Here is a 27,515-nt window from a genome sequence, read left to right as displayed (position 1 = left end):
TCTTTTGTTCACATTATGCACCACATTGAAAAGCCAAACACCACAGTTGGCCACGCAAATATAAACTCTTGAATCTTGAAAAAAAGTGTCCACAGATGTCAAATAGGCCCCCAGACCCCAACATCAGCCTCTAAGCAAAAAGCATTTTGGCATTTTTATGTTTCTTTTTAAAAGAACACTTTAAGGAGATCATATGCATGTGAAATAAAGACATGGCCTTTTTAAAACACATAGGAGGGGGTCTGGAATAGAAATATATTTTCAACATCTTAACATCAATGGATTAGATCAGAATTGAGTCGGTCACATTTTTTTTGTCCCATTGTAATTTCTCAGACTATAATTAGTATTATATCCTCCAGCGTTGTATTACTGCTCTTTTTCTGACCACAGATCTGGTGTAGGTTGGCTGCTTTGGAGTGACACTGACCACAGACCACACTCTCTTAGTGCAACACTCCACTCAACATACCAGTCCCATGTCCACCCCCCAAACAATGTCCAGCCAATAGTGTTCCCCGGAACAGAAACAAGCTCGTGATGATTGGGCAAGAGGCCAGGTGACAAACTGCATGATGACAGCAAGGCAGGTCTGTAATCAAGCCCTTATTGGATAGCTGCACCTATGGGATTTAGGTGACCCATTAATGAGGCCTGTGAGCTTAGGTGCCAATGTACCTACCGATTTGTTAATCAGTGATGTGCAAGTATAAAGCAGTAAAATAAGCATTCTATTCTATTCTCTTACCACAATATGTAAAAATAGCACAATTTTTGCTTCACTCTATTAGTTAGACCAAGAACTGCACATTATACTGTTATAATATCAGGCTTTGTAATTGTGATATAGCAGAAAGATTAAATATGCAAATGAGCCATCTAATTAATCACAGGTCTGTTTGCCGCATGCTGTGAGCAAACTAACTAACCTGAGATGTTTCCCATGAGTGTTCAGTGGATAAGGAATCAATTACATTTCAATTGAATAACAGGTTGATATTTTACTCATATCATGTAACACCTAATTTAGAGCATATAAGAGTTTTGAAAAGCAAAGTCTCACCGATGCCCTCTGCAAGTCTCATGGGAGGCCATTTTACCCTTTCCCTTCGGACATGGAGAAAAGTATGTTTATATAATTTATATTTGTGAGATCAGACACTGATACTGGTTGAGACAGTTAGGCTTGTAATTTCTATTCTAGGTCATCCCAAAAGTGTTTAATGGGGTTGCTTTGCCTTCATGGACCTCACTTTGAAAAGAAAAGGGTCTTCCCCAAACTGGTCCAGCAAAGCTGGAAACAAACCACAGTCCCTAATGTCTTGGTACGCTGAAGCATTTATATTTCCCCAGGCCAACCCCTAAACCTCCACCCTACAGCATCACCAGCCATCCATCAACCTCCACCAAAGCCAGATAACGTTCTCCTCAAACCCAGAGTCGTCCATCAGACTCCCAGATAGAGAGGCGAGATTCATCACTCCACAGGACACGTTTCCACAGCTCCAGAGGAGCTTTACACAACTCCATCTGACACTTGGCCTTCTGCTTGGTGATATAAGGCTTGCATGTAGTTATTTGGCCAAGGGAAGCCATGCCATGAAGATCCACTTTTAGTATCAGTCTACGTCTGTTTAGCATATCTCCATCTGGAGCAAAGAAATTTGCATTTTTTATGACAAAGGTTCATGGCATTCTGACATTCACATCTTTCCTCCTGCTATTGCAAAGTTAGCCAACATGCTGACCCTAAACAGACCAAAAATGTCAATTAGCTGAAAGGTTACATGAAGGATTTTGTTAACATGCATGAGGGATCAAACATTGTGAAAGCAAAGATTAATTTGGAATATTAATTAATCCATATTCATATATCCATACTCCAGGTTCAGGTGGTACTTTTGGTGGCACAGTTGTTCTAATATGGATTGCTAACATCATGTGCAAATGAGAACAAATCATACACCATGCAAATGGTAAAATACACTGGCAAACCATATTTATGAATCAGGTAACATATTACCACGAACGGCGCTATTCACATCATATACACCAGAAGGTTTTATGAATTTACTACATAATCCGTGTTACAAAGTTTCATACATTAATCTACACTGACATTCCCTGTGATGTCTCCTAAGAGCTGGTTCAAGTTCAGCTTTGCATTTGCTAATTATTGAAGAGTACAGCTACCCATAGAGCTACTCACCACAATAGAAACCATGCTCAAATGTTGGGAAATTATGACCTATAATTTGGTTTACAGTAAAGAATGTTCTGTTTTATATATTTTCTGCTATAATGACTGTGTATACACCTAGTGCTAAATACCAAACGTAGGTCTGCAGAATATCCTCGTGGTTCATTATCACAACACTGGTCTTAGCGATACTAATATTGCAAAAGACTGTAATGTGCAAATGAGCCCTCTAACCAATCACAAATGCTTGTTTGTTATTGTTATGTGCAGTGGACATCTTGGCAATTCTATATCTGAACTTTAGCATTTTCGTCACTGTCAAACAGCCCTATTATAAGGCCACAGGTCATTTCTGACTGACTTGCTGATGCTGACTCTGAGAGGCATGTACGCAGACACACACACACACACACACACACACACACGGCTGTGTCTGGCTGTCTGCAGTAGGACGGTTCAAAGTCCTTCATTACAGAGTAAGGCTTTTCATCAATGTGGCGATGGCAAACTGAGTGACATTTTCCAAGGCTGTTCACTACCTCACTGGCATTTTAGAATCTCCTTAAGATCACACCACCCTGGTTCACCTCTGAGCAAACCCCACGTTTGTGAAGTCCAGAAGATAGCTAAACATGACGGAATATCAGCGGAGTATAAACGGAAGGGCACGTTCATGTTGTCAATGGAAATGAAAATCCAGCTAGCCGCTATCCTACATGTCTGTGATCTCAGTATTCTGCTTTAGTGCAAGTGATTCTGCAGGAGAAGCAACACCCAGCTCTGAGACCGCAGAACGTACCTTTAACCTAAAGAGCCAGAATCTACCTTTAAACTTAAATGCAACAGTTGTCAAAAGTGTTCACAGTGCTGACTAAATGTGTCTAAAATAAAATCTTTACAGCTGAGAACAGAATTCAGGTGTTGGAAATAGAATACCAGAGCCTCATAACCCCTCAGACATCGTTGGCAAAGCAGTCCCCATTTCCTACTCCACACTGCCCTCTAGTGGTTCTTTCTGTTCATTACGGACTCAGGTTTTTACACCCAAGTCACTAAAAATAAAGCTTGTGTTTGTTTCCCCATAGCCGTTTTAAATGTTTACCACACAGCAGCAGTTCAGCTCTTGAGACACAGACCCCTTCGTGGAACACACTTGAAAGTGCTGTAAAGACCTAGTTCTCTTAATAGTCACCACACTCTTGTGGACTGGGTCTGTTGCCAGCATCATACAAAGTTCCTAGCCCACTCAGACCGTATTTCCAGAAATAGTCCTTATTATGTGCACACACACTAGGTGGGTTATTCGTCTCCTGTGTCCACATGATGCTGTTTACCGTGCACACACCCCGTGTGAACGCACCGTTTGGCGCTGGGTCACCCGCTTCCATTTTAAATGTCGGCGGGTTCAATGACAAAGCCTCCTTCCCTTTAACGCTGGCCACACACCAGCTCGGTTATAACTGGAAGAGAAGGTTTTTTTTCCCCTCGCAAAGCTTGGAGAGAAACACACTAATGTGTAAGTATGCGTCTTTGAGCCCTAAATGGAATCGGCTGTGGGGAGCGGAGAGCGAGTTTTACACAGAGCTGTAATCACGGCGAGACTCCTTCTTTTATTCCTTCGCCTGATTTTCGTTTTCTGTTTCTTTTCTGTCCGCGCGCTTCGCGGGCAAACGCACAGCTGACAGTGATTAGGGCTCGTCTCAGCGCTGGCAGTGTGGGGAGTGTTTGGCCACGGGGTGTGTGTGTGTGTGTGTGTGTGTGTGTGTGTGTGTGTGTGTGTGTGTGTGTGTGTGTGAGAGAGAGAGAGAGAGAGAGAGAGAGAGAGATGGACAGGCGGACAGGCTGAACAATTGTAGGTTTGCTTTCTGTCCATCTCTCACAAACTCACACAAACTCTGCTAAGGCACGCATAAGTACTAGTTGAGGCATGATTTCTCTCTGGATGGAAAATGTAAGCCAGTATTGTGGTATGTGCTTGTGTGTTCTATATACACACATGTACACACACTCACACACTTGAGTTCGAAAGAGCACACCTAATGACTCATGTGAAGTCTCCAATATACATATAAAGAGGCCTTACTCTCCCATGACAGTTGGCAACCGAGGTGCCTCCTAATTGTGTGTTTGGCCGTCATTGCTGAGAGTTTAGTGCCAAGGTGCTGGGGGGGCATTAGGGTGCACTGGTCCTGTTCACTCCTGGGGCGATGACTCGGACATGACAGAGACGATGAGCTGACTACAGATGCAGAGAAGTGGCAAAAATCAACAAATATCTTTAAAGGTGCACATAGTCAAAGTTTCAAAAGACATACTGTCACGATCAGCTGATTGGTTGAGAACTGGATGACGGGCTCAATGCTGGATGAACAGCAGCTGACTGATTTGTTTACAGGGATAAAAAAGGCACCAGACTCTCAGCTGCCTGAATAATTTATGATGACAAACATTAAAGTCCCATTAAAGGTGTCTTGGTACTGAAAGGTAAAAGAGACATTAAGTCATTGAAGGCGGGAGATGAGTGAAGGAAAAAGGGGTCTGAGTGTGTGTGTGTGTGTGTGTGTGTGTGTGTGTGGCCGACCCACCTGTCTACACTGTCACTGTGGTTTAAGGCTGTCCGACATCCATACAGGTCGCACATTAAAAGTCTTAAAATGCGATTCCAACAGCAGCACCCTTGGCTTGGAAACCCTCTTCACACAACATGTTTTAGTGGGAATTACAATTATAACAGGTGTGCTGTGTATTTAGCTCAATGTTCTGTAACAGGCACAGGACTAAATATAGACGTATTGGTGAGACTGCTTGCACATCTAATATCTAAGTATCTTTTTATGTATCCTATCCATGAGTCACACCGAAAGGGAAATAGGACTTGGTTTGAGCTTTTCAAAATATGGTCAGGTGTAACAGGAAATAAAGTCAGTGAACGTCATGTGAGGTCATTCAGAACCATCACACTGAGTCGTGTTAGGATCTCCACTGCTGTATTGAGTCATGTTGGATGAGGATCGCACAGGTCTGCTGCTGCTGTGTTGAGTCGTGATAAGTTCATGACAGCACAGGTCTCCTGCTACTGTGTTGAGTTGCATTAGGTTCAGGATAGCACAGGTCTCCTGCTGCTGTGCTGAGTAATATGAAGTTCAGGACAGCACAGACCTGCTACTGTGTTGAGTTACGTTAGGTTCAGGACAGCACAGACCTGCTACTGTGTTGAGTTACATTAGGTTCAGAACAGCACAGATCTCCTGCTACTGTGTTGAGCTGTGTTAGGTTCACGACAGCACAGACCTCCTGCTACTGTATTGAGCTGTGTTAGGTTCACGACAGCACAGATCTCCTGCTACTGTGTTGAGTTGTGTTAGGTTCACGACAGCACAGATCTCCTGCTACTGTGTTGAGCTGTGTTAGGTTCACGACAGCACAGATCTCCTGCTACTGTGTTGAGCTGTGTTAGGTTCACGACAGCACAGATCTCCTGCTACTGTGTTGAGCTGTGTTAGGTTCATGACAGCACAGATCTCCTGCTATTGTGTTGAGCTGTGTTAGGTTCACGACAGCACAGATCTCCTGCTACTGTGTTGAGCTGTGTTAGGTTCATGACAGCACAGATCTCCTGCTATTGTGTTGAGCTGTGTTAGGTTCACAACAGCACAGATCTCCTGCTACTGTGTTGAGTTGTGTTAAGTTCAGGCAGCACAGATCTGGAACATTCCACACAAGATCACTGTGTTTTTGAGCCTGGATTAAAATATCAAAGTGTTGGTGGACTGCTTTGCTCAGTGTCACTGAAACATACTTGTTTCACTACTTTTCAAAGTATCTTGTGATATTTTTAAAGTCATTTTGCTCATCAACATATTTGTGTTCAGTTTACCAAGGAGTCACTGACTACACCAAATATTTAAGTAGTTTCATCAAAGCTAAATGATGAATCTCCTATGCTAAAATATTGAGGCTGTTAAGTTTCAGAAGGACATTTAACTTTTAACTGAGTCAACGGAGCATCCTTCAGTTCAACACTCACACTGTCTATTACCTTAATTCAAGCCCAGAAGTCTGTGTCCCTGTTCTCTGTACATTAGTGTCACCAAAGCCAACTTCAAGTGTACACTAACAACTGAAATATGGCTGATTTTAGATCTGTGTACCCAACATGACGAAGGTCATTCTGTGATTTTACTCATGACGATAACCCTCAGAGTGTCTGAATTTAGTGCAAATTGCTCTCAGTATCTGGATAGCAAAATTAACAAAAAGGATTCCTCTGCACATTGTGACTGACTTCTGCAGGCATACCAGATAAAGATACATTTTCATAACATATAGATTCAGGTTCTGCACATCATAAAGTTGTTTTGTATCGGACTCAGCACCAAATATAGAAATAATGACGTGTATTCATGACTGAGGATTTTAGAATAGAAAATAACTGTAACAAACATACAGTTAGATGGACTAGAAACTGTAACAAACATACAGTTAGATGGACCATTAATCAGAATTTCGGCGTCTTAATTGATGTATTTCTGCGCATATGAGCCTCCTGTTGGTGTTTGAGTGACAGGTGCGACTCGAAGCATTTTGAATGGTCAGCAGTTTGGAGAAGAATTTCCGGAGTGGCACCCCGAATAGCTGTAGCTCCCAATGCTGGACCACTGGACCGCTATCTTCACGACAGCCAGTGAACGTTTAGTCTAAAGCCAACTCATGCAAACATCATCTCCTCAATGAGCGCTTGAACGCGCCACACGCGGCTACACACTGGCCGTTAATGAACGTTAACTTTGATACCAACACAAGTGAACACGGGGAAACCGCCTAGAAACGCTCGCCGCCGGGGTACGAGACATCTACATGGCGTGGTACCGGTGCAGGTGATCGGGTGGTGGTCAACTGCAGGTGTGACCGTCACGGATCCGCGGGAACTCCCTCTCGATACACACATACATACGCACACATGCACATACACACGCACACATACACATACATACACATACATATAGAGGGAGGGAGAAAGAAGGTGGAAGAGAGAAAGATGGGTAGACGCGCCGTCTTGATGATGTATAGTGATTTTTGGTGTTATATCTTGCACTAAATGACCTATGTGACATTCTGATTCTGATCTATGATTGCATATTGCAGCAGTATTGACATAAATGCACCATATTTCAGTGCAGCAAAACGCCACCGTCCTAAGTGAAATACTTAAACACGTCCTTGATTATGTGACGCGTCCCGGGCGCACGTCCTTGTCATTTGTACGAGAGCTACCGCCGAGGGGACATTTCGGGTCCGGATCCGGCCGGAGGTCCCCGGTGTTGTGGAGGAAACACGCACACTTACAGCCTGTCCCCGAGGACACAGCCGCACGCGCCGGCGCACGCGCTCACCCGGGCTTCTCTTTCCCAGAACCATTGACTCGTTTACACCAAAATTGCTCCGAGAAAACAAAACCATAAACGGGAAAGTGCTCTGAAGTGGACGGCACTAAATCTGGACCTGTCAAATCAACGGTACCGTGCACGGCGCTGTCACAAACTGCAACTGTCCCCCTGCAGAAGAGAATATTGCAGTGTTTCCAAAATGCCCCACTCCCCAAGATCAGACCCCCTCCCCGGCGTCGACTTACCTCGTTATTTCGAAGCTGCAGCCTTTTCTAAGGAGAAGGGCTCTCTTTCGCATGATCCCTGCCTTCTCCCGTCCCAGGTACATGTTAATGTCCGAATTCATAGTGAGCACTGCACTTATGTTCCCAGATTAGGTGCACTATAGGTGCAGGCAAACCAACGAGGGGGGAAAAACGTCGCCGCAGTTCGTACTGTGTTTAGCAAGACCAGAAACGGGGGAGAAAACACGGTGTTCACCGAGGAAAGCCCGAAAAGTCCAGCAGGGAGTTTCACCGTCCGAGGAGGAACCGCAAGGAGCAGCCTATGCGCGCGCGCTGCGTGAGGAACACCTCGCGAACTCCATCCAGGCCGCCAGCCTATGATCTCAGGTCTGCAACCACCAATAACTTCCTGCCAGAATTACGGGTTTTTGTTATGTGTAGAGCAGGGGAACCGAACCGCCGTCTACCGTTCCCGTCCGATGTATAACGGATTTTAGAAGAGCGGGTATAGCTACACTACTGCCGCCGCCGACGAGTCTGCGCGGTCCTAATGTCTATCTTCACGAGCAACAGAGTAACCTTCTCCAAGCTGCACTACAAAACCACCGGAAAAAACCCCAAACTTATCTAATCAACCAAGAAGAAATGCAATTTGCTATTTTTTGGCTTACTGAAAATATCTAAAAATGGCATCTCGAAATAGCGTCTCCAACAGAGCTGTCCTTAACAGGGCTGTCAGCAGTAATTGGTTGTGGAGACTCCAGGTTAGTCTAACAGACCTAGAAACCTCCTGACATTCTTAGTGAGAAGCGTCTTGAGAAATGACGACTGGCGTCCACTGCAAATAAACTGACACATACGCACGTTATTGCAACACCTACCAGACCTACGCTTACAGGCCACTTTAGTGTATTCACCATTCTTACAGATGCATAGTCGCTGTGTACAGTTTCTGAATACAAGACCACTGCGAGGCAGATTTATTTCAGACCAACACAGCAGAGCTATGGCATGGTGGGTATTTCTTTACTGGAAGAAATATGCACACTGCAGTGCTGAGTCTGAACATGGGCCAATATCACTGCTGGCTTGGGAGCGACCAGACCGTCCAAAATATCCGATAGTATCGTGGTGTAAAACTGAACACTGATCAGTCGCATGGTAACCATGGGCTATAGGCTTTGGCATTGCTTCAAGCTGTAGGTAATAAATAAATATTTCTAATAAAGTTGGTGGTGTGCATATGCCATCTTTATATCTAATCTCCTCATATACTCTCGTTTAAACGCATTTTGGATTTAATTAGCAAGAACCGTTCGTGAAACCATTACCATGATCTTACAAGTAATTTGCATGAACATATATTAAATATAAACATCTTGCATGTACATTCCTTAAGGCATTTAGTGCCTTGTGCATGTTAAAAACTTAGCATTCAAACACACGCACACACACACATACAGAGAGAGAGAGAGAGAGAGAAAGGCTTCCTGGGCTAAACATATATAAACAGTCACCGATGGACAGATGCTGCATGTTGTTTATTATTCTTGTGTCGTGTTACCGGAAGAACATTGACTCATGACATTAGTGTCTGAAAACCTCTGAGCTCCGATTATTTTCAGTAGTTCCAGAAGACCAGCAGGCATGCGGGTACACGTATTCCGTTTGTGTTGCTCCATAAGCTGATCAGTGCATAACTCATCAGCAAGCATATTGCATTGCAAGGCATGCCTCATTAGCGCATAATTAGGGTGGCTATTACCCTTGCTTCCAAAAGATCAGCATGCTGCGTGATGATGAAAGCTACTCTCCGCCCACCCAGTCAAAGTTTGCCCTTCTGGTGAACTTGTCCTCCGGAGGCCGCAGTAACCCACCTCTCGTGCATGGATCTTCGCGCGCCGGGCGCGAGATGCACGCGAGCGTCTGGGCACGAGACAGAAGTCAGCGGGAAGAAATCAAACATCCTGATTCATTGGTTTTAGCTCACGCCGCTATGCTAGCGCTGCCTCACAACGTCCTCGTCCAGTATTTATGGTTTGTGATTCACTCACGAATCATCCTGTGTTTGAAAGGGCTTCGGCGGGATTTGAGTCTCTTTTTAAACAAACTGAGCTCAGCACTAGAAAAGTGAACCAGAAAGTGAAGTAGCTGACACTGACCCCAGTTCTATTATGTTCACAAGTGAACTTTAAAGAGGATCACAGCGCCCTGGTCCTGTTGAGAGATGATGAGATCTCAGAGCAGCTGCTGCTCACATAGCTCCTTCAGAACTCAGACCACATCTCAATTGTGGGTAGTGTATTCAACATGGACAAATTTCATCATGCCGTTATTTGACGCTGCTACATTCTCATGAAGCAACTTTAAGAAGAGGAGACCAGTCTTTTTGTGCAGAATTACACAATGCACTGTGCTGCGATTCCTCAACATTTTTTCCCCTCAAATCCCCCACAGCATGCACTCATCTAGCCGACCACGATATGAATCACAATATGAATCACAAACAACCCGAGATCAGCTCAGGAAGTGGTCGGTTCGTTGTGGGGTTCATTAGAGAGCTCTGAGTTAATTTGACATGTTTACATGTATAAAAGAAACCATGAAACCAAAATAAACCATGACTCTGAGACCACTTGAAACACTAAATCGGCCTGTGAAAACACCCTAAATGACTGAATCACTTAGAACCTGACATTTGTCTGAATGCAGCCTGAATGTGAGGTTGAGCAAACATACGTCCCACAAGGAGAAACAGAAAAGTTTATGACAATACCTTCAAATAAAGGCCACTTCTTAATTCCAACCAGGTTTATTTCAGTCTGCTCTGTGCTTTTAAAACATATGGTAGCCATTTGTTTACGCGGCTGCCAGGGCCTAGTTCAGTAGGTCTTTCGCTATTACAGCACAATAGCGCTAACAGGAGTGGCAAAGCCCACACAGGTGTTTTCAGATGCATATGAAATCTCAGCCTGATCTCATGAGGAATTCATAGGAACAGCGGCGGGCGAGAGGGCAATTTGAGAGGATTTCATTCATGAGGTTGTAATAAGAGAGCGCTAAGCAACCCCTGGACCGTGTGCCCTCATACCCGCCCGCTCGTGGGGAATTTCCATACTCTCTCACAATCGTCAGGCCATGCTGGGAGCCCAGAGCCTCCACATTCTTTAATGCCACAATCATTGTGTTGAGCAACAGGCACCTGCGATTTTCCAGTCCAGTCCTTGGGCAGCCCCAGACGGTCCGTGTTTTTGAGGCATCAGTGCGATTGGCTGCTGGCTCAGGTGTGGTGGGGGCAGGGGACAGAGTAAATACGTGGCCTGTCAACACATCTTGGGAGTCTGCGTTAGGTGAACACTCCTTGGGAAGCTCCCTGGGCAGAAAGAAGCTGCCATGTTTGCCTTTCACTAACAAAGCAACCAAGAGGCTTCTGAGGACTGCCACAAAGAGGGGGGTTCATGGGGGTGGGCACATGGTACAGGCTGGATTTAACCGGCTGTGCTAGCTGAGTGAGGGGTTTCACCAGAACCAGGGCCCATTATTTTCCATGATGTAAATATGTTTGGAGAATGTAAGACCTAGCACAACAACAGCTCCCTGAGAACAGAGAAGCACAAAGCACTTCACAGGGCGGATGTATAAAAGTCGATTCCATATGGATTGCAGAATGTTCTTTAAACCCAGATGTTTTATGAGGCTCTTGAATGTATGCAGTTTCCCTGGAGACAAATGGTAGATAGATAGATAGATAGATAGATAGATAGATAGATAGATAGATAGATAGATAGATAGATAGATAGATAGATAGATAGATAGATCAAGACAAAACTTCACAAACTCTTAAGTTATTTTTCGAGAACTAAATTAAGCTTGTCTTGAATTAATAAAAGTAATAATATGTGGAAGACACGTGGAGGACTCTTTTATTCCATAATTTAGACATTGTCAGAACTATGTGGACATAAGAAACCTTTTCTTGTTCTATCAATGTGCCCCTTGGAGGTGTGTGGTCACCATTGTCATTGCTTGAATGCAGTGAATCTGAGGACCAATTAAAACCAAAACTATATCTTTAGATTTGAACAAATTTGGTCTTTTTGGATGGATGCTACATTTCTGAGACGTCACACTCTGGTCAATTTAAGATATTTCCCATAAAAATTCATGATTACATGTCATCCGTGTCTCTTCTTTGTTTTAATGTAATGGCCATGTAAGATATGAATCACAGTATGAAGTTCATAGTGTATAACGTGCTTTTACTCACTGGAACCTGGGAAAAGCTTGACTAAACAGCTACAGAGAGAGATGTCTAGGCTTGCCTTGTAAGGTCACCTCTGGATTCCACTGACCAGATGGCAATTTTATGTATGCTGCAATAACTGTATGTGTGTGTGTCTGTATGTGTAGGTGTGTGTGCATATGTGTATGTATGTGTGTGTGTGTGTGTGTGTGTGTGTGTGTGTGTGTGTGTGTGTGTGTGTGTGTGTGTGTGTGTGTGTGTGTTAAGAGACTTGGCAGAGGAGCAGCATGTGAAGTGGCCCGTTTGCAAAGAGAAAGAGAAGAAAGGAATCCACTCTCCCTCCACCTCTCTCCTCCCCCTCCACCTATTCTTCATCTCTCTCTCTCTCTCTCTCTCTCTCTCTCTCTCTCTCTCTCTCTCTCTCTCTCTCTCTCTCTCTCTCTCTCTCTCTCTCTTTGCACCCACCCTCCGACATTCGCTTATAGGCCAGATTTAGACCGGGACTTTAATTCCAGACCTGAATAGACTGCTAACGAATCAGATGTCATTCTGAGGCTCTGTAGAAGTTTGCAGTGATAATTCACCCATGACGGCCACTTTCCCAGGATCCCACATCTCCTGCCGGATGTGCTGGGCACTAATTAGACATCAGTGGGCTCTCATGAAAGCTGATTTCTACCTAAATGGACTGGGAAGCAGTGATTTTTGTAAATTACAAATAGGCAATTTATTTGTGTGTCGTTAACAGTTCGAGGAAGGTCAAGCAAATTCAGACATAAACAAATACAAAACAACAACAACAATAAAGCTAACAATAATAAATAACAATAATAATGATAACTTCTCCACTTATCTGTTCATTCCAACACTACAGGCAACACTAAATGAGCATGAAGGACCGAATGGACCACCTGGTTCCAGGGACATGGACCGCCTGGTTCCAGGGACACGGACCGCCTGGTTCCAAGGACACGGACTGTCTGGGTTCCAGAGACATGGACCGCTTGGTTCTGGGGACACGGACCACCTGTTTCCAGGGACACAGACTACCTGCTTCCAGGGACATGGACCACCTGATTCCAGGCACACGGACTGTCTGGGTTCCAGAGACACGGACCGCTTGGTTCCAGGGACATGGACCACCTGGTTCCGGGGACACGGCTGAGCCGTAAACGGCGGCCGATTGAGCCAAAACAGCACATAGGGAGTTCTGCTCCCAGCGGTGACCCGTTGTGAAAAGCTCACGCCCAGATCACCAAAGTTGAATCAGTTATGAGGTGTAACCATGTCTTTGACTACAGGGCCAATACTGCCAAAGACACCTCCCCCCTCCACTGTCAGGACACTGAGAGCATCACTGCTCCTGTCCTGCTGGAGGACGAGACAGAAACCCTCCACTGTGTGGACGCAGACGCTGGACGAGGAAGCTTGGGGTCTGTTCAAACAAGGCAAATCATTTCTTCATTCCAAACATGTGCAGCTATGTAGAACAAACTGAAATGAATCAAATGTGAAGCAATGTGCTCAGATGCAAATCCACACGCCGCAGGCCTGGAGCTGAAAGAGCAGGTCAGAAGATCACGACGGAGAGGAGAAGTTACGCAGAAACTCATTGTGTACGGACAATGGCACCTGGGTGAACTCTCACGACCTCCACCAGGAGGTGACAGGGGTCAGTCCATGACAAAAAAGGGGCTCAGTAAGAGTGTGTACATGGCTACTATACTCATACACTCACTTCAGAGAGAGAGAGAGAGAGAGAGAGAGAGAGAGAGAGAGAGAGAGAGAGAGAGAGAGAGAGACAAGAGAGAGAGAGAGAGAGAGAGAGAGAGAGACGAGAGAGAGAGAGAGAGAGAGAGAGAGAGAGAGAGAGAGAGAGAGAGAGAGAGGAGAGAGAGAGAGAGAGAGGAGCACAAATGCACCAACGGAACCGAATTCTCCCTCCGTCCACACTATGTGCACTGGCACCTGCAGACAGTGGCAAACGGGGCTAATGCCACTTTAACTGAGAACCGTGTCCACCAATCAAACGTGGCAGCCTTCATCTTCGGGCCTGGACTAATAGCTTGTCCACGCCCCCTCATCTTCCCTCTCTGTCCTCCTCTGAGTCGTTCTCACAGGTGTCCAGTGATGGCCTGCCTCTGATCTGTTGCTAAATTATGCATCACGTACAACTTCAGTGATGGTGTACGTCTGTCCTCGGGCCAAGCACCGTTCCTTCAATCTCCTGCTTGAAATGAGTGTCCATAGCAGTTAGAGACCCCCCCCCCCCCTCCCAAGTTAGACACACACACACACACACACACATCTCACCCACGTTTGGCAACAGATTCATTATTTGATGTCTTCCACATATTGTAGCTTCCATAATGTTCACCCTAAGCCTCATCCTAAGGTCAGACAGGTTCATACGAGATAAAGGGAACATGTACCAATTTAAAGCAGATCATACAATGTATTCCTGTTAGAAAACCAAGACATCAGATTGGACAGAACAGAGTTGGTTGTGTTTGGAAGGTTCATGAGGGTTAGTTCACCATTAGCTAACCCTCCCACATTAGCAGTACCTTCCCACAAAGATAATAAGAACAGCTAAAATACAATTCAAGGTTACAGCTCACCATGAAATGTTATGGCATGTAATAAAAAATAAACAAACAGCAAAAACAGGATACATTTGTGTTAATGAATGTGTGTGTGTGTGTGTATGAATTTGTGTATGTGTGTGTATGAATGTGTGTATGTGTGTGTATATGTCAATGAATGTGTGTGTGTGTGTGTGTGTGTGTGTGTGTGTGTGTGTGTGTGTGTGTGTGTGTGTGTGTGTGTGTGTGTGTGTGTGTGTGTAACTCTGCGCTTCAGGGAGCGGTGTACTTAATGAAGGCACTTACAGAATATTGAGAAGAGGAAGAGATTGCAATTAGGCAAGGTGAGCTAGGGACAAGACTGGCAGTGTGATATACTGACACATTGATGTGTGTGTGTGTGTGTGTGTGTGTGTGTGTGTGTGTGTGTGTGTGTGTGTGTGTGTGTGTGTGTGTGTGTGTGTGTGTGTGTGTGTGTGTGTATTGCCCTTCCCATAGATAAAGCTTTCTAGCCTGACACATAACTTTTTTTGTTACATTTCTCTCTCTCTTTCTTTCCACTGCATTCATATGTAATTGGACAGAGTCACAGCCAATGAGCTCTGTGAATGCAAGGAAGGTAAATCAGGAGAACTGTGAATACTCTCTCTGTGTGTGTGTGTGTGTGTGTGTGTGTGTGTGTGTGTGTGTGTGTGTGTGTGTGTGTGTGTGTGTGTGTGTGTGTGTGTGTGTGTGTGTGTGTGTGAGAAAGGTGCGGGGGAAGGAGCAGATATTTGCTGGTAGAATGTGTATACTGGTGTCAGCATTTTTGCAGCACTCAGGGGAGATAAGGCTGGATTATCATTAAGTGTCACCAGAATACCTAATCAGCACAAGCACAAGCCACAGTATGTGTCTACTGTTTGTGTCTACTGTATGTGTCTACTGTATGTGTCTACTGTTTGTGTCTACTGTATGTGTCTACTGTATGTGTCTACTGTTTGTGTCTACTGTATGTCTACTGTATGTGTCTACTGTATCCGTCTACTGTTTGTGTCTACTGTATGTGTCTACTGTTTGTGTCTACTGTATGTGTCTACTGTATGTGTCTACTGTTTGTGTCTACTGTATGTGTCTACTGTATCCTTCTACTGTTTGTGTCTACTGTTTGTGTCTACTGTATGTGTCTACTGTATGTGTCTACTGTTTGTGTCTACTGTATGTCTACTGTATGTGTCTACTGTATCCGTCTACTGTTTGTGTCTACTGTATGTGTCTACTGTTTGTGTCTACTGTATGTGTTTACTGTATGTGTCTACTGTTTGTGTCTACTGTGTGTCTACTGTATGTGTCTACTGTATGTATCTACTGTTTGTGTCTACTGTTTGTGTCTACTGTATGTGTCTACTGTTTGTGTCTACAGTATGTGTCTACTGTATGTGTCTACTGTTTGTGTCTACTGTATGTGTCTACTGTATGTGTCTACTGTTTGTGTCTACTGTATGTGTCTACTGTTTGTGTCTACAGTATGTGTCTACTGTATGTGTCTACTGTTTGTGTCTACTGTATGTGTCTACTGTTTGTGTCTACAGTATGTGTCTACTGTATGTGTCTACTGTTTGTGTCTACTGTATGTGTCTACTGTATGTGTCTACTGTTTGTGTCTACTGTATGTCTACTGTTTGTGTCTACTGTATGTCTACTGTATGTGTCTACTGTTTGTGTCTACTGTATGTGTCTACTGTATGTGTCTACTGTTTGTGTCTACTGTATGTCTACTGTATGTGTCTACTGTTTGTGTCTACTGTATGTGTCTACTGTTTGTGTCTACTGTATGTGTCTACTGTATGTGTCTACTGTTTGTGTCTACTGTATCCGTCTACTGTATGTTTCAACTGTATGTGTCTACTGTTTGTGTCTACTGTATGTGTCTACTGTATCCATCTACTGTTTGTGTCTACTGTATGTGTCTTGTCTACTGTATCCATCTACTGTATCTGTCTACTGTATGTGTCTTGTCTACTGTATGTGTCTACTGTATCCTTCTACTGTATATATCTTCTGTATGTGTCTACAGTGTGTCTAAAGTATATGTCTACATTGTATGTATATTGTATGTGTATGTGTCTACATTGTGTCTACTGTATGTGTCTACAGTATGTGTCTACTGTATGTTTCAAGTGTATGTGTCTACATTGTGTCTATTGTATGTGTCTACTGTATGTTTATGTTTCTACTGTATGTGTCAGTATGTGTCTGTCTGCTGTATGTGTCTACAGTATGCGTCTACAGTATGCGTCTACTGTATGCGTCTACTGTATGCGTCTACAGTGTATGTCTACAGTATGTGTCTACACTATGCGTCTACTGTATGCGTCTACAGTATGCGTCTACAGTATGCGTCTACTGTATGCATCTACAGTATGTGTCTACAGTTTGCTACAGTATGCGGCTACTGTATGCATCTACAATATGTGTCTACAGTATGCGTCTACTGTGTGTCTACTGTATGTGTCTACAGTATGTGTCTACAGTATGTGTCTAAGTATGTATCTACAGTATGTGTCTAAGTATGTATCTACTGTATGTGTCTACAGTATGTCTCTACTGTATGTGTCTATCTGTCTACTGTATGTGTCTATCTGTCTACTGTATGCTTCCACACATGTTCTGTATGTGTTGGGGAAAGAAACATTCACTAAACATCTGCACAGATGCATTAATGTAGCCGTGCGGTGAAAGAGGAGAGAAGCTGTTCTGAAGCTGTTCTAAAGCTGCTCTGAAGATGTTCTAAAGCTGCTCTGAAGCTGTTCTGAGGAGCACTAACCAGACTGTGCTCATTAACCTGTGTGTGCCACAGGTGAAATGTTTAAAGCCTATATGTGCCTATATAAGCCTATATAAAATACAATAGAAAACAATTCACTTGAAACATACTGTACCTACAAAAGGTACCATATAGAGTAAATAATAGTATCATAAATATTACCTTGTCCTAAATAGAAAATATTATTCAAATGTATTTTTATATACAGTACAAAGGAGATGTCTAATTTAGATCGATATTTGGTGTGATCCCTTTAGATCCTCCTTAATTTTCCATAACATAGAATCAACAAGAGGGAGCGTTTTGGTCCACATTGACATCGTAGCGTCAGGCACACCACGATGAGAATCTACCATTCCATCATATCCCAATGGTGATCTACTGGATTCAGATCTGGGTGAAGGTCTTGAACTGTGGATTCAAGACTGGATGGGTCCATATACTTTTATGATGCTTACACCAAATTCTGACCAAACCATCCAAATGTCGCAGCACAAATCGAGACTCGTCAGCCCATGCAGTGTTTCTTCAGACTTCCACTGGCCAGTGTTGGTGAGCCCGTGTGAATTGTAGACTCAGCTGTCTGTTCTTAGCTGACACCTGCTACCTGTTGTGGTCACCTGATTCATGTGCTTCAAAGTTCGACGCGTTGTGCGTTCAGAGATGCTCGTCTGCATGCCTCAGTTGAACGTGTGGTTATTTGAGATACCGTTGCCTTTCTATCAATATGTCCATTCTCCTCTGACCTCTGCCATCAACAGGGCATTTTCTCCTAGAGAACTGCCACTCTCTGGATAGTTTCTTTTTTCATGCCATTCTCTGAAAATCCCTAGAGATGTTTGTGTGTGAAAATTCCAGTAGATCAGCAGTTTCTGAAATACTCAGAGCAGCCTGTCTAGCGTCAACAACCATGCAACGTTTCTTTTAAACATGCAAGCTTACCATGTACAGGAGGCCGGCCATGTGAGGTCTGTGGTGAGTCCATATGCCACCTGTGAGGGTCATTACAGACACTCCTCTACACACTTCTCTAGACACTCCTCTACACACTCCACTACACACTTCTACACACTCCACTACACACTCCACTACACACTCCTCCACACACCCCTCCACACACTCCTCCACACCCCTCCACACACTCCTCCACACACTCCTCCACACACCCCTCCACACACTCCTCCACATACCCCTCCACACACTCCTCCACACCCCTCCACACACTCCTCCACACACTCCTCCACACACTCCTCCACACACCCCTCCACACACTCCTCAACACACTCCTCTACACACCCCTCCACACACTCCTCCACACACTCCTCCTTCACTCCTCCTTCTCTCCTCCTCCCTTTACTCCAACCCCATGTTTAGCGCTCTCAAAAACAAACATGACAGAATATGGCGAGTGCCCAATGACCAGGACGTCTCCTGTAGCCAAACATCACACTCTCCTAAAAAAATAAAAAGACAAAGAAGTTCCATGTTTTCCCAGATGGAAAGATTTGGTGGCATAACTGTGGAACATCCCCAGCTGCCGTTGCTTGAAAGCTGCAAAATACACGATACACCACTGAACAGACCCATTGTTGATTTGCCAACAATGCTGTTCTTTTACAACATGTTTTCTAGGCAAATCATTTAATAAAGGATGCTGTGTTCACAGATACAAGTAACACGAGAGACATTTTGGATAATTAAGTAGGAAGAACCAGGTCAGGAGACTCATTTGTTTTATAATTCTATGGTAATGTGAAAATATTGTTTTCCATTAGGCAGCACCATATATATATATATATATATATATATATATATATATATATATATATAAATATATAATACACACACACCTCTGTTAGGCTGAATGAATACATATTGTAACACAATCCACATGTAGCAGCACTTTGCCACTTTGATAGTGTGACAGTAACTTCACAAGCTGCCACCACAACATATAATCTGAAGTGGCGTCAGCAAGACAACACACTACACCTACTACTGATTGTTGCCAGACCCCACTGACCACTGCAGCATTGGGAACCTGGTGCTTCTTGGCTGGGATGGGAGGTGATCCAGGAGGAGACAGGTTCTTCCTGCATTATTACACATGGGAGGTGATCCAGGAGGAGACAGGTCCTTCCTGCATTATTACACATGGGAGGTGATCCAGGAGGAGACAGGTCCTTCCTGCATTATTACACATGGGAGGTGATCCAGGAGGAGACAGGTCCTTCCTGCATTATTACACATGGGAGGTGATCCAGGAGGAGACAGGTTCTTCCTGCATTATTACACATGGGAGGTGATCCAGGAGGAGACAGGTCCTTCCTGCATTATTACACATGGGAGGTGATCCAGGAGGAGACAGGTCCTTCCTGCATTATTACACATGGGAGGTGATCCAGGAGGAGACAGGTCCTTCCTGCATTATTACACATGGGAGGTGATCCAGGAGGAGACAGGTTCTTCCTGCATTATTACACATGGGAGGTGATCCAGGAGGAGACAGGTCCTTCCTACATTATTACACATGGGAGGTGATCCAGGAGGAGACAGGTCCTTCCTGCATTATTACACATGGGAGGTGATCCAGGAGGAGACAGGTCCTTCCTGCATTATTACACATGGGAGGTGATCCAGGAGGAGACAGGTTCTTCCTGCATTATTACACATGGGAGGTGATCCAGGAGGAGACAGGTTCTTCCTGCATTATTACACATGGGAGGTGATCCAGGAGGAGACAGGTCCTTCCTGCATTATTACACATGGGAGGTGATCCAGGAGGAGACAGGTCCTTCCTGCATTATTACACATGGGAGGTGATCCAGGAGGAGACAGGTCCTTCCTGCATTATTACACATGGGAGGTGATCCAGGAGGAGACAGGTCCATCCTGCATTATTACACATGGGAGGTGATCCAGGAGGAGACAGGTTCTTCCTGCATTATTACACATGGGAGGTGATCCAGGAGGAGACAGGTCCTTCCTGCATTATTACACATGGGAGGTGATCCAGAAGGAGACAGGTTCTTCCTGCATTATTACACATGGGAGGTGATCCAGGAGGAGACAGGTTCTTCCTGCATTATTACACATGGGAGGTGATCCAGGAGGAGACAGATCCTTCCTGCATTATTACACATGGGAGGTGATCCAGAAGGAGACAGGTCCTTCCTGCATTATTACACATGGGAGGTGATCCAGGAGGAGACAGGTTCTTCCTGCATTATTACACATGGGAGGTGATCCAGGAGGAGACAGGTTCTTCCTGCATTATTACACATGGGAGGTGATCCAGAAGGAGACAGGTTCTTCCTGCATTATTACACTTCACTTTGTACTGTAACTGCAAAATCTTATGTAAATGCCTATGTCATACTCTGATTATGGAATACAGACTCATGCAAAATTGTCACATAAGGTGATGTGTTGTTTTGGAATAAACAATTATGTTCTTCATGATTTATGACACAGTAAGTATCATGGGCACCAACAGGCTATATTTCACACTTAAGAAGACCAGAACGTCCAATGTCAGTTTGGAAGTACAGTTACCCATAATGCTGTTCTGTTCTCCCATTGCTTTGCTGTGCCCCCATCACTAATCCCAGAAGCCATTGCATGTAACGTCCGCCAAAGTGAGACGGGCGTTTACCGGGAATAAAGCACCATCCTCCACTTCAACACAGATGGGGTGGGGGACAGGTTGCCATGGATACAGCAACCGGTAATTGGGCAGGATCTGATAAGGTCATGGAGGACCAGCACTCGGAAGAACGGTGATGTGTGTGTAGATTCTACACTCAAATTCCGATTAGCTCTAATGGATCTGTCAGACCACTGGCAAAGGGATGATAGTCTTATTATGGTTAATATACGAACAGCAGCATAATCTCGGTACCAGACGCCCGTACGTTCTGCGATGACGTCTGGTTACTAGAACATTTCGGTGTGAAATTGAATAAAGAAGTGTCTGGTTGGTTCTGTTGTTTCCAGGAAGTCTCTGTTGTCGGCAGGAAGTCCAGCCTACTCTTTGGTGGGGGTAAAAAAGGTTAATGGTCCATTTAGAGAAACTGCGGTGTAAGTAAGGAATACTGGAAAACAAACAAACAAATAAAATAGATATCCGAAAGAGCACCTAACAGTTTGTCCTCATGCCCCCTGTAGCAGGCTGTGTTGGTGAGCTGGTTTTGGTAATGGATAGGTTATGTTTTCCTTCCTGAGCTACGCCAGGATCATCTGGTTAACTCAATAGAGGCAGTTAAATTCCTTTGTGTAGAACTGCTGATTTCCAAATGAGGTGTACTTGTTTACCAACTAGTTGTTTACTAGTTGTAGTTATTTACGTATTGTACAAGAATCCTTGTTTGAGTCTCTGCCCATGTTCCAATCACTTCCTGTGTGGCGAATGATTCACCAAACAAAATTATTAGCTTTGGAGAATTTAGTCATGTACATCCAGTAGGGATGCAGGATATGAAATGGTGCTTTGTGTAAAATATAGAAAGAAATAAATTGATTTGTTGAAAAGAAAAATGTTATGCTAAAAGTAAGGTTGTCTAAATGATATTATTGAGGAAATGCAATTCACCCTCCCAATGGTAACATTAGATGCATCAAATGTTTTTGTAACTTAGTTAAGTGAGATTAGTCCCAGGCTTGCCAACTACTAGCTGACATAACTTATTGTTCCTGCATGAGCATGGCGTTTCTGTTTGGATGTGGTTATGAGAATAACTGTTGTTAGAGACATGTCTAAGATGTAATAGAGTAATTGTGGTTGTTATTAGAGACATGTCTGAGATGTCATGGAGTAATTGTAGTTGTTATTAGAGACATGTCTGAGATGTCATGGAGTAATTGTTGTTTATTAGAGACATGTCTGAGATGTCATGGAGTAATTGTTGTTTATTAGAGACATGTCTGAGATGTGATGGAGTAATTGTTGTTATTAGAGACATGTCTGAGATGTCATGGAGTAATTGTTTATTAGAGACATGTCTGAGATGTGATGGAGTAATTGTTGTTATTAGAGACATGTCTGAGATGTCATGTTTGTTAACTACTTCCTCAGCCCATCACTTCTAACTTCTTAAGGTTAAGCAAATTACTTCAATTACTAAATAAACAAGTTAAACAGTTTAATTGCACAAATGCACTGAATCATTTCCCTACTCATCAACATAATGTTTCTGCTACTGTGGGTAAGACTGATGTTCCTGTCCAGATGTTCAGATGTACTGTGAAATAAGGGGAGAGAACATGAGAACTAGTTTAATGAGAATCATTTAAAATCACTGAAATTCACACACACCCACACATTCATTAGTATCTTCATAAGGATTTTCCATTTGGGTTTGTTGCTAAATTTCACATGACCCTTAACCTCAGTAAGGCAATATTTTTGAACCATTTTTTTTGTCAAATCACCTCAGTAACCAGTGTCAGAGCAATCATTATTTCTGTTCATTTCTGGGACACATTGTCCCCACATATGCTCTGTCTTCTCTCATCCTGCGCCCTTCCATCCATCCGACACCTCCATCAGCCTAATCCTCATTTGCTCCATCTTCTCTCCCCATCACTACCTCCACTTGATCAGCGTCAGCATACAAATCCAGGAGCTGACCTGCTTAGCGGGATAAAAGCTCCGAGCGACTAAACCTTTAGCTTCCAGACACTTTGAAACACACTTTTCAGTTTTTTTATCAATCCTAAAGCAGAATGCATACATATGTATGAGGTCTAATTGATGCATTTAAAGTAGCTTCTTATTTTAATTGAGAAGGAACAGACTTAATGAATTATGGCATTAGAGGCAGTGAATACGCTTGCAGGAATCAAAAAAAGCAGTGAGCTTTGAAATCCCCCAGGCTAAACAACGGCAGATTGCCCACACACACTAGGAAAACATTATTGGTGTATGATCATTCTGGACACATGTACAAGACATGTTTATATTGGCATGGAGTGTTCTTGGCTATGAGCCCAGCACATTCAGATCCTATACATGATAATGAGTTTTCTGTTTTATTTCTATTTTATACAGTACACATATATTTATATGTAAAGTTTAAGTAGCAAAAAGCCATAGCAAACCTATAATATATTGGATGTACTTGACATAGGTCTTTTATCAGCTGTGCAACCAACGTGAAACCAGTTAAGGATTATGAGTGAGATTTAGGACTGAATCCAGTTTAGGGGGTTTCTCCTTTCTGCGCTTGGCTTGCCCAGCTGTTAAAAGACCTCTGATATAGCCCTTTTTTTCTACTTTGCAATGTTTGCTAACTACTAGGCAGGTAGCAAAATTACAAAATAGTACCCATGGCTTCAAGAAAAACAGGATATTTCAGACAGAGGTCTTTTATTAGCTGTGCAAACAACATGCAACATGAAGTTCCAGGAGGTGAAACCAGTTGGTCAAAACAGTAAATATTTAAATCATAACATTCATTTCATGGGGTTCTAAAGTTCTGACAGTGTAGGTGTGTTTTACTTCCTTAAGTTTCCCAACTTCATTGCTGCCATAGCAACAACTGGCAATGCAGACAGATATGTTATTATTGCAGTGTCCATTAGCATTAAGATGCCTTGCCCTTGACACTGGAAATGACATACCCTTAATTCTGATGGCCTGAAGGGGTTAACATTTTTTTGCATTCTCCAATGTACAATAGACAATCCCAACAGTAATGCATTAGCAGCACTGTTTTAATTACATCTGCATTTAAAACAAAAGACTTTAAACAAAAGTAATGCCATTGTTCTTAAACCCTCAGGTAGAGGTGGAACTGTTATCATTTGGAGAAAAGACCTTTACAAGATGTAAACAATCACAGAGCTTTTTGATGCCAGTGTTTATGGGCAGATCACCTCTGACAGTACTGGATCACCTCTGTTTATGGACAGTCCTCTGTTCAGTCCTCTATTAATTAGGCCATTTCAGGAGGCCACCTCTCAGGTTCTGTGCAAAATCTTTCTGTTGATCACCCTCACTCTGGACGTTTTCACACTAAAATAATGAAAGAGAAACCCATAGGTGTGCCTCTGCATCTGCTCAATTCTGCTTAACACATATATTCAAGTTAATCAAGTGCATTTTCAACCTATTCAACCCAAACCCACAAGTGTTAAAAACATTCCCCACAAATGCTTGAAAGAACAAATGCTTCCTGTCAACTCCCTTTTTTGCAGTGGACTTGAAGTTGATACAAGGTCATGGCTAACGAAGAAAGCATTTTATGAATGCAAGACCTGTGGAGAACCCTCTCATAGATATTCTCTTGAGCAGAAACGTTAAACTGCTTCAGAGATAGGATCGGTACCAAATGAGACCATCCTACGGTAACCCCTTTGTTCAATTTGATACAAAACCCTTTTTGTTTACATTGATATTTTTGTCATGCTATATGCACATTTGAAGAGCACAGACTGCTTATTTCTTCACCACATTCTAGCTCTGAATTATAAATGGAGCTTTGTACATTCTGGTGCAGATACCTTTAAGATGTTTCAGTAAAGCCTGGACACTGTGATTTAAATGCCACTATCAAACAAACCTACAAACACATTCAAAAGGACTGCAAAAACACTTCAGGCTTGGGTACATCAGCAATGACAATGAAGACTTCCACCAGCGATCAGTTCCTCCATGCACGGACCTATAATCAATCTACTGTAAGACATAAAAAATTCCACTTATCATCCTACAACCTTTAATGAATGATATTATACTTCAGCACTTCAAAATCTTCCTGGATAATACAGTCCACATCTTTTTTCAGAAGCTTGCACTAATATTTTACAGAAGAGGTAAAAATAGCTTCAAATTCATCAAGAATGAAATAAATAATCAATCAAATAATTAGCGTGGTGCTGTAACCCCCTACCACTCTAGATGTGCTATTTGTACTAAACCTGAACACTTGCACAGCATCAGTATTAAGAGTTAAGCAGTATTAAGCAGAATTTAGTATTTTAAACACATTAAACACATATCTGTTTGCATTGCCAGTTGTTGCTATGGCAGCAAGGAAGTTGGGAAACTTAAGGAAGTAAAACACACCTACACTGTCAGAACTTTAGAACCCCATGAAATGAATGTTATGATTTAAATATTTACTGTTTTGACCATAAACTGGTTTCACCTTCCACGACTTCATAAGCACATTTGATGAAAGGACTCCATTTTGTTGTGCAAACCTTCTTTGGAACCTTGTACTACGTCTACATCTTTAATGAGAGAACACTGTAGGGTACTCCCAGAGTACTGTTGTTTGTGTGTGTGTGTGTTTTACACAGGCTTTACAATGAAAAATGACTTAAATTCAAGTGCCTTCATATACAGTTTGAGAACTTTGATATGATGAGGTAGAATTATACCACTTGGATTTGAGGTTTGGTAATTGGATGGAAGTGTAAATTACAATATGCAGAGATTCAGTCAGAAAAGTGATCTAAGGTTCAGCGTGCAGAAACCATGCAGACTGAACAGTAGTGATCCATCACAGAAGAATGAACCAAAGGGTGCTACCCAAGTGTCATCTTCAGTGTTGGACCTCCTGAATGTGTCCAGACCAACCAGCAGAAGAACACAAACAGATGACTGATTTCATAAACTGGCAGGCTTAAACCATATCCACCCACACTTCCTCGCTCTGTAGTTACTTCCCCTGACGTAACAAGAAAAATCTCAGCTTGTTCTCCTTTTAAAATATCTCTCTTGCTGTTTTTATTCAGTGAGACATCAGTAAGACATCAGTAATTTTAGACCTCATCAAATCTTTTTTAATTATACAATCGTAATCGCTTAGATAAAGGAATAGGAGCACTTATTTAAGGCAATGAGAGCAGAAAATACATGATGGAGACTACCAGTGGACAATGATAAGACAACTGATAATAATTACTAATAAAAAACATTTATCTGACTGATCATGAAGAAATCACTGTGATAATTAGTGAATACAGATTCCAGTACATGATATTCATTCGTGGGTTTGGGCTTCAGGATTCTGTCAGACTGCCTGATCTCCTGTGGTTCACCAGAACCCTCAAGGAAACCATCAACAGGAACCATCTAAAATGGGTCAGCGTGTGCGCTGACTGGTGCACCGAAATTCATGATTAATCACAGCACTCTTTGGCTGAGAGGAACTGTTTACTGTAGATGTAGAACTGCCAGTCTCAACAGTGTAGCCGGCGCTCGGAACAACTCCTGCTAATCTCCCGCCAGCGTTGCCTGAGCTCTTGCCAAATGACGTCCCGGCCAATTTTTCCGAAGCTCCGAAATTGTCATAAACAAGATTGAGAGCACGACCTGACAAGTGGAAGAGGTCACATGGGTGACACCTTCACATGACTTGATCCCATGTCATGTGCGGTCAGATCTTCTCTCGCTTGCACACATCTACACAGCAACACAACGTGTCTAACCCAAAAGGGCTGGAAGGTCTCTGGTCTGCACCGCAACTCAGCAGAACTGTCTCAGGACAGGCAGTTGTGCTGTCAACAATAATATACGGGAATTCATCTCGGCTTATAGTTTTTGGCAAAGAGCCAACAATCAGAGCAGCATATAAAAAGGTTCCTCAGCCCCTAAGGAAGGACATAATGGGTCTGGTGGGCTGCTTTAGCCTTTTCTGCCTGACAGGCATAGAGAGAGTAATGAAGTGTGTGTCTACCTGCCAGATGCCTGAACCTAATACCCCCAGACAATCCCAGGTGTATGTAATACTGCACTGTTTTAGTGGCTAACACCACTAGCAGACCTAATCTGTAACACTTATAATGATAAATTCTTTGCTATTTATAGATGTTTTAGTATTGTTTACATGTTTATTAAGTAACAAATTAAAATGGATTTATTTTTACACTGAAAAAATTATTAAACATCATAGTATGACATAATATTTTTTTTCCATATTAATGAAACCAAACGGGCTACATGTCTGCATGCTTTACTTTCTCATCATGAAGATATTATTAGATATTATTAAAGATATTATCATTGCACTTAATGTATTGTGGCAGTGTCAAAATATTTCAGTGGTAGTCTTGGTTTCACT

At 43.0% G+C, this 27,515-nt stretch overlaps 1 protein-coding gene across 4 annotated transcripts in view; it reads right to left on the bottom strand.

Annotated features, from left to right (window-relative positions):
- Positions 1 to 7,972, bottom strand: part of garnl3 (GTPase activating Rap/RanGAP domain like 3) — a 69,445-nt gene extending 61,473 nt beyond the window's left edge. For all 4 annotated transcript variants that reach the window (XM_077011198.1, XM_077011201.1, XM_077011199.1 and 1 more), the window contains exon 1: positions 7,833 to 7,972. In XM_077011198.1, coding sequence (XP_076867313.1) covers positions 7,833 to 7,933 — 101 coding nt within the window. In that variant the 5' untranslated portion in view covers positions 7,934 to 7,972. The remainder of the gene's footprint in view (positions 1 to 7,832) is intronic.
- Between the last annotated feature and the right edge of the window lie 19,543 nt (positions 7,973 to 27,515).

Source organism: Brachyhypopomus gauderio, chromosome 7 (genome assembly GCF_052324685.1).
Source record: "Brachyhypopomus gauderio isolate BG-103 chromosome 7, BGAUD_0.2, whole genome shotgun sequence".
NCBI classification, from domain to species: domain Eukaryota; kingdom Metazoa; phylum Chordata; class Actinopteri; order Gymnotiformes; family Hypopomidae; genus Brachyhypopomus; species Brachyhypopomus gauderio.
This window is presented reverse-complemented; position numbering and strand designations above follow the sequence as displayed.